This window comes from Oncorhynchus tshawytscha, linkage group LG07, assembly GCF_018296145.1.
Source record: "Oncorhynchus tshawytscha isolate Ot180627B linkage group LG07, Otsh_v2.0, whole genome shotgun sequence".
NCBI lineage: Eukaryota > Metazoa > Chordata > Actinopteri > Salmoniformes > Salmonidae > Oncorhynchus > Oncorhynchus tshawytscha.
In genome coordinates, this window is record NC_056435.1 from 18922611 (window position 1) to 18939408 (window position 16798).

The 16798-nt window shown below is 41.1% G+C and overlaps 1 protein-coding gene across 4 annotated transcripts in view; it reads left to right on the forward strand.

Moving 5' to 3' along the window:
• LOC112254111 (protein MTSS 2) overlaps positions 1-16798 on the forward strand; it is a 115407-nt gene that overhangs the window by 40828 nt on the left and 57781 nt on the right. For all 4 annotated transcript variants that reach the window (XM_024426339.2, XM_024426342.2, XM_024426345.2 and 1 more), the window contains exon 4: positions 14666-14750. In XM_024426339.2, coding sequence (XP_024282107.1) covers positions 14666-14750 — 85 coding nt within the window. The remainder of the gene's footprint in view (positions 1-14665; positions 14751-16798) is intronic.

Sequence of the window (16798 nt, forward strand, 5' to 3'; positions counted from 1 at the left end):
GCGCTGTTTTCCTGCCCCCACAGTTGCAGACACACCCAAATCAGGCCTCCCCTAATCCAGCACCAAACCCTTGTGGTTTACACTCGACTCCTCCCCCTTTTGGAAGAGGGGGCTGGCTCTAATTTCACCCACCCTGTTGTGGGGCTATTGTAAGAGAAACCTCCCGTTGTCAAGCTCTGTATCCCATACTGTGTATTTTTCCATGTGTTTTGCAGACAGTTGCAACATTGGGAATTAGTTAAGTTGTCACTTCAAATGCTTTCATACACCATCTGGAGGGCATTTCTTGGACATGTGCTCATTCCTTTCTCACTACAGCCCCAATGTTAAAGAAGGGTGTTGTCGACTTGGTGTCTGTCTGCCAACTTGCACTACACTAGAGCAAGTATGCCACAATATACATTATGACAGCGTTTTCCCCATCGAACTCATCAGAGGCCCGCTACCAAGGACTGTGGGCTCTCCTCCGTGGCCGATGTGAGTAAGATATTTAACCCTCGCAAGGCTGCTGGCTCAGACGGCATCCTTAGCCGCGTCCTCCGAGCATGCACAGACCAGCTGGCTGTTGTGTTTATGGGCATATTCAATCTCAGTCTGCTGTCCCCACATGCTTCAAGATGTCCACCTATGTTCCTGTATCCAAGAAAGCAAAGGTAACTGAACTAAATGACTCTCGCTTCTGTCATCATGAAGTGCTTTGAGAGACTCGTCAAGGATCATATCACCTCTACCTTACCTGACACTCCAATTTGCTTACCACCCCAATAGAACGCCATCTCAATGCACATTGCGCTATCCCATCTGGACAAGGGGAATACCTTTGTAAGAATGTTGTTCATTCCATAGCTCTGCATTCACCACCATATTATCCTCCAAGCTCACCATAAGCTCGATGCCCTGGGTCTGTACCCCAACCTGTGCAACTGGGTCCTGGACTTACTGACGGGCCACCCCAGGTGGTGAAGTTAGGAAACAACACCTCCACTTCGCTAATCCTCAACCCTGGGGCCCCACAAGCGTGCGTGCCCAGCCCCCTCCTGTACTCCCTGTTCACCCATGACTGCATGGCCACGCACGCCTCCAACTCCAATCATTAGTTTACAGACACAACAGTGGTATTCATTGAATACCAACAATGACGTGAGGGCTCTGGGAGTGTGTTGCCAGGAAAATATCCTCAACGTCAACAAAACAGGAGATGATCGTGGACTTAAGGAAACAGCAGAGGGAGCAGCACCCCACTATCCACATCAACAGGACAGTAGTGTAGAATGTGGAAAGCTTCAAGTTCCTTGGCGTACACATCATTGACAAACTGAAATGGTCCACCCACACAGTGTAGTGAAGGCGCAACAGCGCCTCTTCAACCTCAGGAGGCTGAAGATATTTAGCTTGTCACCTAAAACCCTCACACACTTTTACAGATGAGAGCATGCTGTCGGGCTGTATCACTGCCTGGTATTGCACCGCCTGCAACCGCAAGGCTCTCCAGAGGGTGGTGCGGTCTGCCCAACGCATCACCGGGGGCAAACTACCTGCCCTCAAGGACACCTACAGCACCCGCTGTCACAGGAAGGCCAAAAATATCAAGGACAACAACCACCGAGCCACTGCCTGTTCACCCCGTTATCATCCAGAAGGTGAGGTCAGTACAGGTGCATCAAAGCTGGGACCAAGAGACTGGAAAAACAGCTTCTATCTCAAAGCCATCAGACTGTTAATTAGCCATCACTACCACAGAGCGGCTGCTGCCTATACACAGTTTAAGTCAGAAGTTTACATACACCTTAGCCAAATACATTTAAACTCAGTTTCACAATTCCTGTCATTTAATCCTGGTAAAAAATACCCTATTTTAGATCTGTTAGGATCACCACTTTTATTTTAAGAATGTGAAATGTCAGAATAATAGTAGAGATTTATTTCAGCTTTTATTTCTTTCATCACATTCCCAGTGGGTCAGAAGTTTACATACACTCAATTAGTATTTGGTAGCATTGCCTTTAAATTGTTTAACTTGGGTCAAATGTTTCAGGTAGCATTCCACAAGCTTCCCACAATAAGTTGGGTGAATTTTAGCCAATTCCTCCTGACAGAGCTGATGTACTGTAACTGAGCCAGGTTTGTAGGCCTCCTTGGTCACACACACCTTTTCAGTTCTGCCCACACCATCTTCTATAGGATTGAGGTCAGGGCTTTGTGATGCCCACTCCAATACCTTGACTTTGTTGTCCTTAAGCCCTTTTTCCACAACTTTGGAAGTATGCTTGGGGTCATTGTCCATTTGGAAGACCCATTTGTGACCAAGCTTTAACTTCCTGACACTTGCTTCAATATATCCACATAATTGTCCCTCCTCTTGACGCCATCTATTTTGTGAAGTGCACCAGTCCCTCCTGCAGCAAAGCACCCCCACAACATGATGCTGCCACCACCGTTCTTCACGCTTGGGATGGTGTTCTTTGGCTTGCAAGCCACCCCCTTCGTCCTCCAAACATAACAATGGTCATTATGGCCAAACAGTTGTATTTCTGTTTCATCATACCAGAGGACATTTCTCCAAAAAGTATGATCTTTGTCCCCATGTGCAGTTGCAAACCGTAGTCTTATTTTTATGGGGGTTTTAGAGCCGTGGCTTATTCCTTGCTGAGCGGCCTTTCAGGTTATATCGATATTGGCCTCGTTTTACTGTGGATATAGATACTTTTGTATCCGTTTCCTCCATCTTCACAAGGTCCTTTGCTGTTGTTCAGGGATTGATTTGACCTTTCGCACCAAAATACAGAACGCGTCTCTTTACTGAGCGGTATGGCGGCTGTCCCATGGTGTTTTTACTTGCTTACTATTGTTTGTACAGATGAATGTTGTACCTTCAGGCGTTTGGAAATTGCTCCCAAGGATGAACCAGACTTGTGGAGGTCTACAATTTTTTTTTCTGAGGTCTTGGCAGATTCCTTTTCATTTTCCCATGATGTCAAGCAAAGAGTCAAGCACTGAATTTGAAGGTAGGCCTCGAAATACATCCACAGGTACACCTCCAATTGACTCAAATGTTGTCAACTAGCCTATGAGAAGCTTCTAAAGTCATTACATTTTCTGGAATTTTCCAAGCTGTTTAACCTCTCTGGTACAAGTGGGACGCTAGCATCCCACCTCGACAACAGCCAGTGAAATTGCAGGGCGCCAAATTCAAAACATCAGAAATCCCATAATTAAAATTCCTCAAACATACAGGTATTATTCACCATAGAGAAAATGTAATCACTAACCTTCGATCTTCATCAAATGGCACTCATAGGAATTCACGTTACACAATACACGTATGTTTTTTTTCGATAAAGTTGATATTTCTATCCAAAAATCTCAGTTTACACTGGAGCGTTATGGTCAGACATGCATCGTCTCAAACAAACAAATTGCATAGAGTCACATCAAATAACAGTAATACTCATCATAAACTTTGATAAATGATACAAGTGTTAAGCATGGAATTATAGATAAACTTCTCCTTAATGCAACCGCTGAGTCAGATTTCAAAAATGCTTTCCGGCGAAAGCACACTTTGCGATTGTTAGGTCAGCTCCTTGCCACAGCAACCCATACAGCCATTTTCCAAGCAAGCAGAGGATTCAAAGTCAGAAATAGCATTAAAATTAATCACTTACCTTTTGATTTTCATCTGGTGGCACTCCCAGGTCTCCGTAATAGACAAGTGTTCGATAATGTCCTCTTTATAACCAAAAAACTCCTTTTCGTTTGTGCGTTTTTGTCCAGTAATCCGAATGCAGAAGGCGCGTGCACTTATTCCAGACAAAGTTTTTAAAAATAACTAAGTTAATAGAAACATGCCAAACGATGTTTAAAATCAATCCTCTGGTTGTTTTTGTCATAAATAATCAATATTTCAAATGGACAAAAGCTTTGTCAATAGGAAAGGAGAAACAAGAAAGGCGTGTTCACGATCAGACTCATGGCTGATGAATGGAAATTTCCACAGGCCACTGATTGAGAGTGCTGTATCTCCCTCATTTTTCAGAGTAAAAGCCTGAAACGATGCCTAAAGACTGGTCACATGTTGAAGAAGCCATAGAGCTCGTGAACTGAGTCTTTGTATGGTGGATAGGCTTTCAATGGAAAAACGGCCTTTCAAAATAATAGTACTTCCTGGTTGGATTTTCCTCGGGTTTTCGCCTGCCTAATCAGTTCTGTTATACTCAGACATTATTTTAACTCCAAATCTATTAATTATATGCATATCCTATCTTCTGGGCCTGAGTAGCAGGCCGTTTAATTTGGGCACGCTTTTCATCCAAAATTCCGAATGCTGTCCCCTACCCTAGTGAAGCTAAAGGCAGTCAACTCCGTGTATTTACACTTCTGACCAACTGGAATTATGATACAGTGAAATAATCTGTCTGTAAACAATTGTTTTAAAAATTACTTGTCATGCACAAAGTAGATGTCCTAACTGACTTGCCAAAACTATAGTTTGTTAACAAGAAATTTGTGGAGTGGTTGAAAAACGAGTTAATGACTAACCTAAGTGGATGTAAACTTTCAACTTCAACTGTATGTAGACTTGAAATCACTGGCCACTTTTAATAAATGGAACACTAGTCACGTTAATAATGTTGACATATTTTGCATTACTCATGTGTGTGTATATACTCTTCTATTCTACAATGCCTCTCTGACATTGTTCGTCCATTATTTATATGTTCTTAATTCCTTTACTTAGATTTGTGTGTATTTGTTGTGAAATTGTCAGATATTACTTGTAAGATATTATTGCACTGGCGGAGCTAGAAACACGCACATTTCACTACACCTGCAAAAACATCTGCTAAACACTTGTATGTGACCAATAAAATTTGATTTGAGAGGCTTTTCAAACAACGCTCAAACAAAGGGATCAAACAGACAAAGTAACACAAATTAGTGCAAGGATGTGAATCATCTGTGTATAATAAACCTGAGAAACCTGATGAAATCCAATGTCACCATTTTAGATAAGTCATGCATTGAGAATTTCCACATGATTCAAAAGCACATTTCGATGTTGAGCTAAAGGATGCTGATGGTATAAGAACATATGGTGTTGTACGGTCCCAACAGCAGGCTGTCTGTTTATCCATCGCTTTCTACAGGTAGGCCGACGCACCACTACATTAGAACTAAACTAGAGGAAGAAGGAAGAACATGAACTATTGGAATTGTCTGTTAGCATAAGATGTGTGCGACGATACACTGACTGATATTACTGACACCGTAGTACCTGAGTCTTGCTACTTAGCTTAGTCGGTGTTTTAGTGTGCACGTCACTCCCTACCCACCAGGCTAGCCTCTGCTCATCCTCAAACTTCAAACCCACACCAAGTGTATTCAACAATTAAGGCATTTTTAAGTGTCAAATTCAAATGTTTGTTTCTCAGTAGGTAATTTGCATCCTCATATTCTCTAGTACTGAGGACTGAGTGCTCCCACACAATTGGTGAGGTGTACATCTGTGCGATAGACAAATCCTTATCACGATAAATTGACTGAATTATCACTAACAATAAATATATATGTTAATGTACACCTCTTTACTTTGTAGTATTATCCTTAAAAGTACTAACTATTAATTGGAATGTCGTAGCTATCAATTGTCCTGTTGGCAATCGCCTATATTTGCAGATTTACATTTAAATTTCACATTTCTCTAGTGTAGGCTACCTATTGTAATTATCAAGATCAGTCAAATGTCCTCTATAAGTGGCTGGTTCTGTCTTCACAATAATTTCCGTTTTTATCGGCTCAGCTCTAGTAACATGTTTCTGAGTGCAAAGCATTTCGGCCAAGTGCAAAATGAACCTGTGAACTGCACTGTCACATTCGCACATAATTAGTTAATGAATGGGACACTGTTCACCCCACCGGAAACACATACACATGGGCATTTAGAGACCGTAGACTTGATGTGCAGAGAATGGGCCTATCTGTGTTTTGTGCTTGTTTTGCAACCCTCACTGTTTTGGGTAAAATGTCAGCATCGAATGTAGGCAGTTTGAAGTCCAGTGGCATCTCTGTTTAGGTTATTGCAGAAGTCTGTCTGTTTCTGGACTTCATTCAGTTGGTTCCTTAACCCTGAGTGAACTTTTTACCTCAGCACTGTCCTACCAGCCAAAACAAACAGATGTTTTGACTGCAGCACTGGTTTGTCAAAACGTCTGCTTCTCTCCTCAAACAAGTGTCTTTTGTCATGCACGTCCTCAGTTTGATGGCGCCGGATTACCTTGATGTGATTTCACAGAGCAAACTGTTTTCCCCAGCAATTAACTAATTTGCTTATGTTGTGCCGATGCCCAGGTTCACTCACAGACCTCTGTAAGAAATCCAATGTGATCTCCCAGACTTGAATAAAATACACTGAAGACCAGGGAATACTTAAGTGACTGTAGCAATACTGTCTCCTTCTGCTGGTGTTGATTTCTCTGAGCACTGATCCTTTTTTTCCCAGGAGAGTTTCAAATTAAACAAACTTTCAATGTCCTATAAAGTGCCACCTGTGGCAAATTGCATTGCTATGATGCTATGGGTATTACCATTTGTCGACCAAAGCTGCAACGCATGGTCTTAGGAGAATTTGAATGATAAGTAGGCCTGGTCAAAAAAAGCGTTCACATTTGCGCTTGTTACAGGTTTGGGTTTTTAGACCTGTGCTGGTTGCCATCTAATTAGTGGGAAGGTGTTTCACCTGTGCTGGCCCAGGTGCTATTTAAGTGGCTGGCCCAATGCTCCAGTTGTCTTGCTAGATGAGGGTTAACACCTTTAGTTGGTGCTCCCTATTTTTAGTTCTAGACAAACAATCCTTCATGTGATTTTTGTTTTGCTCCAACTTTTTGATTTGCCTCCTGTCTTTAAGTTTGTTTTTCTTTTGTTTACCTCTTAGGGGCTCCCGAAAGACACTCATGGGGGTGTCAACTGAATGTCGACGAGCAACAACTACTAGAACCTAAAAAGACACCCCCATGATTGAATTTTTAGGTTCTAGTAGTTGTTGCTATAGTCGACATTCAGTTGACACCCCCATGAGTGTCTTTCGGGAGCCCCTCCTAAAACCCCACCTGGTTTGTTTGTTGATCAGTGACTCTTTGTTAGTTCCTGCTTCTGTTTGAGCAACATTTTTAGTTTTCCTGCTGGGGAACGTAACACGCTACTTTATCATACTGTTTGTCTGACGTAACAAATATCTCACAAGATCATAGAGTTCATGTGCACCCATTTTAACCTTTGCAAATGTTGCCAGCCTGCCTTGTTGTGAAAGTTGGCGTGGGTAAACTAAGGAGGGTCTGTTTGGTTGTCATAATCCATACCTCTCTGATGGGGGTGGCCAGTGGAGGCTGTGTGGAGGGCTACTAATTGCCTTAGTGAGCCAGCAAGAGGCCCAGGTGATCCAGCATTAGCAGGGATTAGAGTTGGGATGACTGGGACACATTCATACAGAGGACTATATATACCCCTCAGGAAAAATTGCCCTTTTTTAAATTGTTAAAAAAATATACTCTGACAAGACTACTTGTACTAAGATATTCTATGGCCATGTTTTGGAATGACGTAGAGTAAGACATTTGTGAATATTCTATAGCAATATAGAGTGGAAAAACTGCAGTGCGTTTGGAAAATTTAATAGACACTGCGCTAAATAAAACCTAATAAAAACACCTGTCTTGTCCAAGACTGGAGTCTACGCAGACTGGTACACCATAGCCAATCAGAGCTACAGTAGGCCTATATGCAAATAAGACATTTGCCACACGGGCCTGCCATCATTCACTTTTTACTGGACTGTGTGTTTCTAGGCAGTAGCAACAGTGTGACTTTAGATCATTAGAATGCATCTGCCAAAAGCCAGAAAATGCACCTGAATGGATTTATGTAAATACCACTGTAGTCCTCTTACATTTGGGAACTTCACAGTAGTGATGGGCATTCCGGCTCTTTTCAGTGAGCTGGCTCATACGGCTCAGCTCACCAAAAAGAGACTGCTCTTTTGGCTCCCAAATGGCACTTTAAAAAAAATATATGTATTGTATTTTTTTTTCATGTCAAACAGTTTGCGATAGTTTGACTATGATTTTGTTTTAACACCATTCTAATTAAATTATTAAATGAAATCATACTCTACCTTAACCACAATGTATTTAAAAATGCTTTGGTTTATTATGAAAAAATTTGCATTTAAACATAACTTTTAAATGTATATAAACAAAGTGCATATAAATGTAACAATTCAAAACTAATACAATCTGAACAACATAATATAATATTGCACCATATCAAAGAAAAATAAATAATGTGCAAAACTGCAGCATTCCACTTAAAACGTTAGACTGGTCCCTCTCTTCTCTCCTTCATTGCCATGTTATAACCAGCAGCACACAGCAATGCTGACCATATTTTGCTTTTATGAGAGATTTGCATTCAGAAATGCAAGCTGCCTCACTTTCGAGTGGCTGATTCGGTTTCTTCTCTCAGTAATTATTTGTCCCGTTTTCGAGAAGACCCTCAGAGGGAACGGATGTGGCCACTATGCAGAGTCTCCCTGACATGACTTTAGTAAGCCGTAGGTAGACAGAGGCCTTGTTCTTCCACCAGCTCAGAGGAGCTGCAGATCTTTGGAGGGACTCCTCCAAATAGGATCGGACCTCCATTTATAGCATCTACTGAGGGATTCCTTCATGCTGCATCCCCAGTTGCTCTCTCTTCAAACAGCATCCAAACAGCAGATGTTTGTGGCACTACTGCTGGTGCTTCTACTCCATCTGATCCCTCTTCTTCCTGGTGTCTGAGCCAGCTGACTGCTGGGGCTGTCCCTCCCTGCCTCTGAGTTTATTCTTCAAGAGCCTCATCAATCACTCTGGCATCACTGAAGGCTAACTTCCTAAACCTGGGGTCAAGTGCAGCGGTTTCTGATAGCACGTGATTATATTCCATTCTGTGTAACTTCCTGTCCGTTGATGAACAGGGTGTCCATCAACTCTGTCACATGTCCTGTGGTTACATTTGCTTCTCTCTGTCGGCTGGCTATGATTCGCTGCAGACCCTTGCACATGAGTATCATTTTTTAGGCTGTCGCATAGCTGAAAAGAGAACAGTAACGTATTAGTTCAGGTTCATGTTTTTGTCTACTGATACTTCATTCTCATCACTGCTCATATATAATACTGGATTAAATAATGATGTAGTAATAACTGCTTACTGTACCTATCTCCACAGTGACCTGCTCAAAGGGTTCCAGAACTGCACACCTCCACCACCACCTCCCACTCCTCTTGGGTCAGAGCATCAACAGGTGCATTGACAATGGCCAGGGTAGAGATGATGGCATCCTTTTGACTCAAGAAACCGCTTCAACATATAAAATGTTGAATTCCACCTTGTAGTGCAGTCTTGTTTAGGCCTCAGCTCAGGCATCCCCATCCGGCGTTGTGTAGACTTGAGTTTTTCAGCACCTACTTTGCTCCTTTGGAAGTATTCCACAGCTGCTTTCACATTGTCCACAGTGGGCTTCATAACATTCAGAGCATCTCTTATGATCAGGTTGATTGTGTGGGCAAGACATGGATGATGGGTCCATTTTAACATTTTCGTGGCTTTGATTGTTAGCTGCATTGTCGCTAACACAACAGACCACTTTTCCATCTACTTGCCACTCAACAGTTCCTCTGCCAAGTTCTCTGAGGTGTCTGTCGCTTAGCTCAAAGCAGTCCAGAAGACACCTAGACATAGAAAAATCTTCAATGAAGTGACATGTAAGAGATTCTACACTGTGCTCTAACATTGTCTACATTATTAACCTCTTGGAACTACCCATCCTGGATCCGGGAGAATTGTCATCAACTACACTAATTAGCATAGCGCAACGGTCAAAACATTTCACTAGAAAATATTCATGAAATCACAAGTGAAATATAGTGAAACACAGCTTTTAGCCTTTTGTTAATCCCCCTGTCATCTCAGATTTTGAAATTATGCTTTACAGCCAAAGCAAGACACGCGTTTGTGTAAGTTTATCGATAGCCTAACATAGCATTATGTCCAGCTAGCAGCAGGAAGCTTGGTCACGAAAATCAGAAAAGCAATCAAATGAACCGTTTACCTTTGAGCTTCGGATGTTTTCACTCACGAGACTCCCAGTTAGACAGCAAATGTTCCTTTTGTTCCATCAAGATAATTTTTATACCCAAAATACCTCCGTTTGTTGGTCACGTTATGTTCAGAAATCCACCGGAAATAGCGGTCACATATCCATAATATCGACAGAAACATGGCAAACGTTTTTTATAATCAATCCTCAAGGTGTTTTTCAAATATCTATTCGATAATATATCAACCGGGACAATTGACTTTTCAGTAGGAGCGAGAGGAAAAATGACTACCTCTGTCTTTTCCGCAAGAATCACTCACAGCCCTCAGCTGGTCACTTACGCAATGTAGTCGTTTACGCTCATTCTTCAACATAAAGGCGTGAAACTACGTCAAAATACTGTAGACACCTTAGGGAATACGTAGAAAAAGGAATCTGGTTGATATCCCTTTCAATGGCCAATAGGGGTGAATAGGAAAACAACGGTTTCAAAATAAGACGCACTTCCTGATTGGATTTTCCTCAGGGTTTCGCCTGCAATACCAGTTCTGTTATACTCACAGACAATATTTTGACAGTTTTGGAAACTTTAGTGTTTTCTATCCTAATCTGTCAATTATATGCATATTCTAGCATCTGGTCCTGAGAAATAGGCGGTTTACTTTGGGAACATTATTTTTCCAAAAATAAAAATAGTGCCCCCTAGTTTCAAGAGGTTAAAATGCATCCAAATGCTACTGTTTTCACAGCTGTCCTTCCTCTCCTCGGCTGCTAAGTGTGTGACTGTGAGTGAGTTGGCTCGGCCCTCCCTCACGCGTCTTTTGGTTCATTGGTTCGTTAATTCTACTCGTTTAAATCTTTTGATTATTCATATATATATATATATATATATTTAAAAAAAAAGAGAGAGATTTGGCTCTTATTATATGCGAGCCGGCTCCCAACGTTCACCTACTCCACAGTCCTATTGATCAAACAAACTCTCTCTGTTGCCTATGCACATCAACAGCTAATGCTAGCCAGACGAGGTAAAGTCTAACTAGGGGACATTAGATAAACTCTCTCAAACTTGTTCAGTCTCAACCCACGTTTTGACAACTGAATGGGATCGTGCCTGCCCACCCATTTGATCGATGCCAAAACCATTTGATTGACTTCTGAGATATGCTGACTGTTCAGCACAGCTAGTTAGCGAAGCGATTCAAATGTCTTGCTAACTAACCAAATGAAACGTGCATCTGTAGCCAAAAACAAATGACATCCCGCAGCAGCTAGCTAACGTTCTGCTCTGTGTTTTTAGCTTGCTAAATAAAGAGCTAGCAACATAGATACTCTAGCCCAGGAGTGTCATATTGAAAAAACACAAGGAATTCGCTGGCCAGACATAGCCTTGGTTTTTACAAAAATATTTGCGACTGTGACCCAAACTGGCTATTGTTTTAGAAAAATGACTCTGTTCACTTCTGTACATAGGATGCTGTGTATGTAGCATTAAAATATTAAAACAAAATAGATAATATTTGTCCATCCTTTGCTGCTATGCTTGCAGATGTGCATAATATGCTGCAACCCTAATCAAAAAGTATCCAAATAATTAAAAAACATGTTTTTTGTTGCATTGAATGGGTCACCGGTGCGGTTGAATGCAGCATTGCTGTATGGTGCACTCAACATGTTGTAGTTGAGTAGCCAGCCTAGGCTACTGCGCAAATATTGCTGCAATAGGCCTACATGTTTCTCCTTTGCATGGTGTTTTGTTTTGGGGTTATTCCTTGTAAAGCTATAAAAACCAAAGCCAGACTGCAACGTTTTAGTAGCCTAACTAGCAGTGGCATGTCTGTCCACTTTCCTTCCATTGCGCGCTGTAAACGGGACACAACAAAGTAGTGCAAGTTAAGTTGAATTCACTGATGCGTGTGCATCAGGTTGCAATTTCATAAAGTAGATGACTCAACTGTTGACTCATTATGTGTGTGCTTGCCTATTAGCCATGCTATGACAGACTTGTGATTATTGCCCTTGCTAGTTTCATTGTATTGCATTCCCAGACTTTAAATTGTTTGTTTTTGTTAAAAACATTGAGTCATTGAAACTGAAACCGTGCCATCCCTATTGGGTGGCGGCAGCAATGAACCAGGCCAGCCGTAAATGACCTGATAGCAATATATTTTGGACTACCAAGAAATGTATTGGTGAATTATATTAATCATGCATTGAACAGCATCCATCTATTCTGCCAACAATGCCTTACTATACATCATGGAATGTTGAGTCAAATAGAACCTATTTTTAAAACTTATGAAGTTGGTTTTGAAGCACAAACAGGGATTTTGATATTTTTGACTGATATTATGATTCTGTTTCTTTCATATCTGCAAAGTAGTTCAAATGCTGTCCGTTCCCCTTTTAAAAGCTAATTCCACACCAAAACTGTCTTCTGGTATTTGTTTCATTATTCCATTGTTGATATAGTCCCAAAATGTTTTGCATGTCAGCAATCAAGTTTTCAAAATGTATAACTTTCAAAATTCTATTTCTATGGACACAGTCCTGCCCAGGGTAGGGTGGAGGGAGGAATATCACCACTCGGGATTGTGGAGAATCGCTGTCCTCTTGCCTTGTCCCTCATCTCACACACACACTGTTTTAATCTATCACAGAAAGGGGTATTATCTTCTCTTTCAGCTTGGTGAGCTGGGCCGTCTCATAGGAAGTGCTCTGTATTCAGTGACAGGATGCTACAATGGCCTATTTGTTAGAGGCACAGGTCAAGGGCTCTGGGGTTTAGGGCTGGGCTGGATAAGCCACACTGGGTCCTGTGTGATTTCTCTCGCTCTATACATCACAACAGCCCCCTGCAGAAATAGATCTGGTGCTGTGAAATGTTTGATGTGCCATTTTACCCAATGTATTTTAAGTGCTGCAGTGGACCGCTTCCAGACTTATCTAGCCTGCAACAGTTTTGTTAGCAGGACCACATTTTATTTGCAGCATCCATTTGTCTGATTTCTTCAATGGATATCTTAGATAATGATGTCCAGAAAGTCTAAGCTTGATATGACAAGCAATTGAAGTGAAAGTCTGTCACTCACTCAAGCCTCTTATTTTTCTTTTATGTAGCTGTCAAAAAAACATATGGTTGATTGAGCTAATAGCTGGAGTCTTTAACCTCCTAATGAGTAGTCTAGAGGGGGACCTGATGCTGCTGCAATGAAAACTGACAACAGGGTTGCTTGCTTTCATCATTAAACTGGACTCATCCTAATGATGCAAGGAAGACATACTAGGTCATAATTTGATGTTCAATTTGCAGTGTGACCATTTATATCTCAGCAGTGGTTTAAGGAAATAGATTTTTGTTTGTCCCATAGGGCAGAATATACACTGAACAAAAAATATAAAAGGTAACATGTAAAGTGTCGGTCCCATGTTTAATGAGCTGAAATAGAAGATCCTAGAAATGTTCCATAAGCACTAAAAGCTTATTTTTCCTCAAATGTTGTGCACAATATAGTTTTTTCCCTGTTTAGTGAGCATTTCTCCTTTGCCAGGACTATCCATCCACCTGACGGGTGTGGAATATCAAGAAGCTGATTTAAATGGCATGATCATTACACAGGTGCACCTTGTGCTGGGGACAATGTAAGGCCACTCTAAAATGTGTAGTTTTGTCACACAACACAATGCCACAGATGTCTCAAATTTTGAGGTAGTGTGCAATTGGCAGAGCTGTTGCCAGAGAATTGAATGTTCATGTTTCTGCCAAGGTCATTTTAGAGAACGTCCAATCGGCCTAATAATTGTAGACTATATTAAACCGCACCAGCCCAGGATCTCCATATCCAGCTTCTTCACCTGCAGGATTGTGTCAAGTAGATGTCCTTACCGACTTGCCTAAACTATAGTTTGTTAACAAGAAATGTGTGTGGTGGTTGAAAAACGAGTTTATTGACTCCAACCTACGTGTATGTAAACTTCCGACTTCAACTGTGTGTATATTTAGACACATTTTCAAGTAAAATTGTGGCTCTTTAGAGCCCTGACATTAACAAAGTATTTTTATACTCCTGCTACCATTCACTTTTCAGCTGTTTACAGTTAGATCCTACTACCAGTCACTTATAAACCCACCCAAATGTATAAACCCACCTCAACCATTCTGGTACCCCTTCACATTGAATTAGGTACAGGCATTGACCTGTATATACTCATTCTCGTGTTTCTAAATCGCGTCATAGTTCCTGTGTGGTTTTTATGTGTTGTTATCACGGTATCTTTTATTTTGATTATCATCATCGCTGCCTTGTTGGGAAAGATCTCTCACTGTTGTATCCTGTGCACATTGCAAATAAACATTTGAAGCTTTTGTAAGACCATGATGGCATAGAAAAAGCTGTGGATTCTTCTTAAATGGGTTTGTCATTTGAGTCCATGCTTAGCTTTCCTTGCTTCAACACACTTGTGATATGGCATTGTTGTTGTCAAGGTTTGTTAATAATTGATATGTTTATTGTCTTTTGTTCCATTGTTTTCCAGGGGCGACAAAAGAGATTGGCTCAGCCTTGACGAGAATGTGCATGAGGCACAGAAGCATCGAGTCCAAACTGAAGCTCTTCACCACGTAAGTAATGGAACTGTGAATCATGGTTTCTGGAAGACATTGATTGGGTATTACAACAGTCTTGGGGCAAAGCAAAACACCTCCAATGTCAGTTTCCTATTTGTTTGAGATCTTTCATATGCGGTTAGTGCGTAATAGTGCCATCTTTAACATTTCAGACCAAATCAAATTTTATTTGTCACATGCTTCGTAGACAAACAGCTGCAGACTAAAAGTGAAATGCTTACTTAGTTATTTTTCAAAAAATGCAGAGTTAAAGATAAAATAAAACAATTGACATAGTGACATTGAATAACAAATATCAATAAAGAGTAAAACTAACATTGCTATGTATAGGGAGTATACAGTGCCGTGCAAAAGTATTCATTCCCCTTTTGTCCTATTTTGTTGCATTGCAGCCTGTAATTTAATTGAAATTGATTTTCATTTGGATTTCATGTAATGGACATGGACAAAATAGTCCAAATTGGTGAAGTGCAAAAAATTCAACGGAAAAGTGCTGCGTGCATATGTATTCATTCACCCGCTTTGCTATGAAGCACCTAAATAAGATTTGGTGCAACCAATTACCTTCAGAAGTTTCAGAAGTTACAGAATGAGTTCGATTGCACACACTTTATTTAAGTGTCACAGGATTTGTCACATGATCTCAGTATAAACAATTGAAGTCAGAAGTTTGCATACACTTAGGTTGTAGTCATTAACTCGTTTTTCAACCACTTCACAAATTTCTTGTTAGTAAACTATAGTTTTGGCAAGTCGATTAGGACATCTACTTTGTGCATGACACCAAGTAATTTTTACAACAATTGTTTACAGACAGATTATTTCACTTATTCACTGTATCACAATTCCAGTGGGTCAGAAGTGTACATTCACTAAGTTGACTGACTTTAAACAGCTTGGAAAATTCCAGAAAATGATGTAATGGCTTTAGAAGCTTCTGATAGGCTAATTGACATCATTTGAGTCAATTGGAGGTGTACCTGTAGATATATTTTGAGGCCTACCTTCAAATTCAGTGCCTCTTTGCCTGACATCATGGGAAAATCAAAAGAAATCAGCGAAGACCTCAGAAAAAAGATTGTAGACCACAAGTCTGGTTCATCCTTGGGAGCAATTTCCAAGTGCCTGAAGGTACCACGTTCATCTGTACAAACAATAGTACACAAGTATAAACACCATGGGACCACGCAGCTGTCATACCGCTCAGGAAGGAGACTCTTTCTGTCTCCTAGAGATGAACGTACTTTGGTGCGAAAAGGTCAAATCAATCCCAGAACAGCAAAGGACCTTGTGAAGATGCTGGAGGAAACGGGTACAAAAGTATCTATATCCACAGTAAAACGAGTCCTATATCGACATAACCTGAAATGCCGCTTAGCAAGGAAGAAGCCACTGCTCCAAAACCGGCATTAAAAAAAGCCAGACTACGGTTTGCAACTGCACATGGGGACAAAGATCGTACTTTTTGGAGAAATGTCCTCTGGTCTGATTAAACAAAAATAGAACTGTTTTGCCATAATGACCATTGTTATGTTTGGTAGTCTTGCAAGCTGAAGAACACCATCCCAACTGTGACGCACGGTGGTGGCATCATGTTGTGGGGTGCTTTGCTGCAGGAGGGACTGGTGCACTTCACAAAATAGATGGCGTCATGAGGAAGGAAGATTATGTTGAAGCAACATCTCAGTCAGGAAGTTAAAGCTTGGTTGCAAATGGGTCTTCCAAAATGACAATGACCCCAAGCATACTTCCAAAGTTGTGGCAAATGGCTTAAGGACAACAAAGTCAAGGTATTGGGAGTGGCCATCACAAAGCCCTGACCTCAATCCCATAGAAAATGTTTGTGTAGAACTGAAAAATAGTGTGTGAGCAAGGAAGCCTACACAGCTGACTCATTACACCAGCTCTGTCAGGAGGAATGGGCCAAAATTCACCCAACTTATTGTGGGATGCTTGTGGAAGGCTACCCGAAACGTTTGACCTAAGTTACACAATTTAAAGGCAATGCTACCAAATACTAATTGAGTGTATGTGAACTTTTG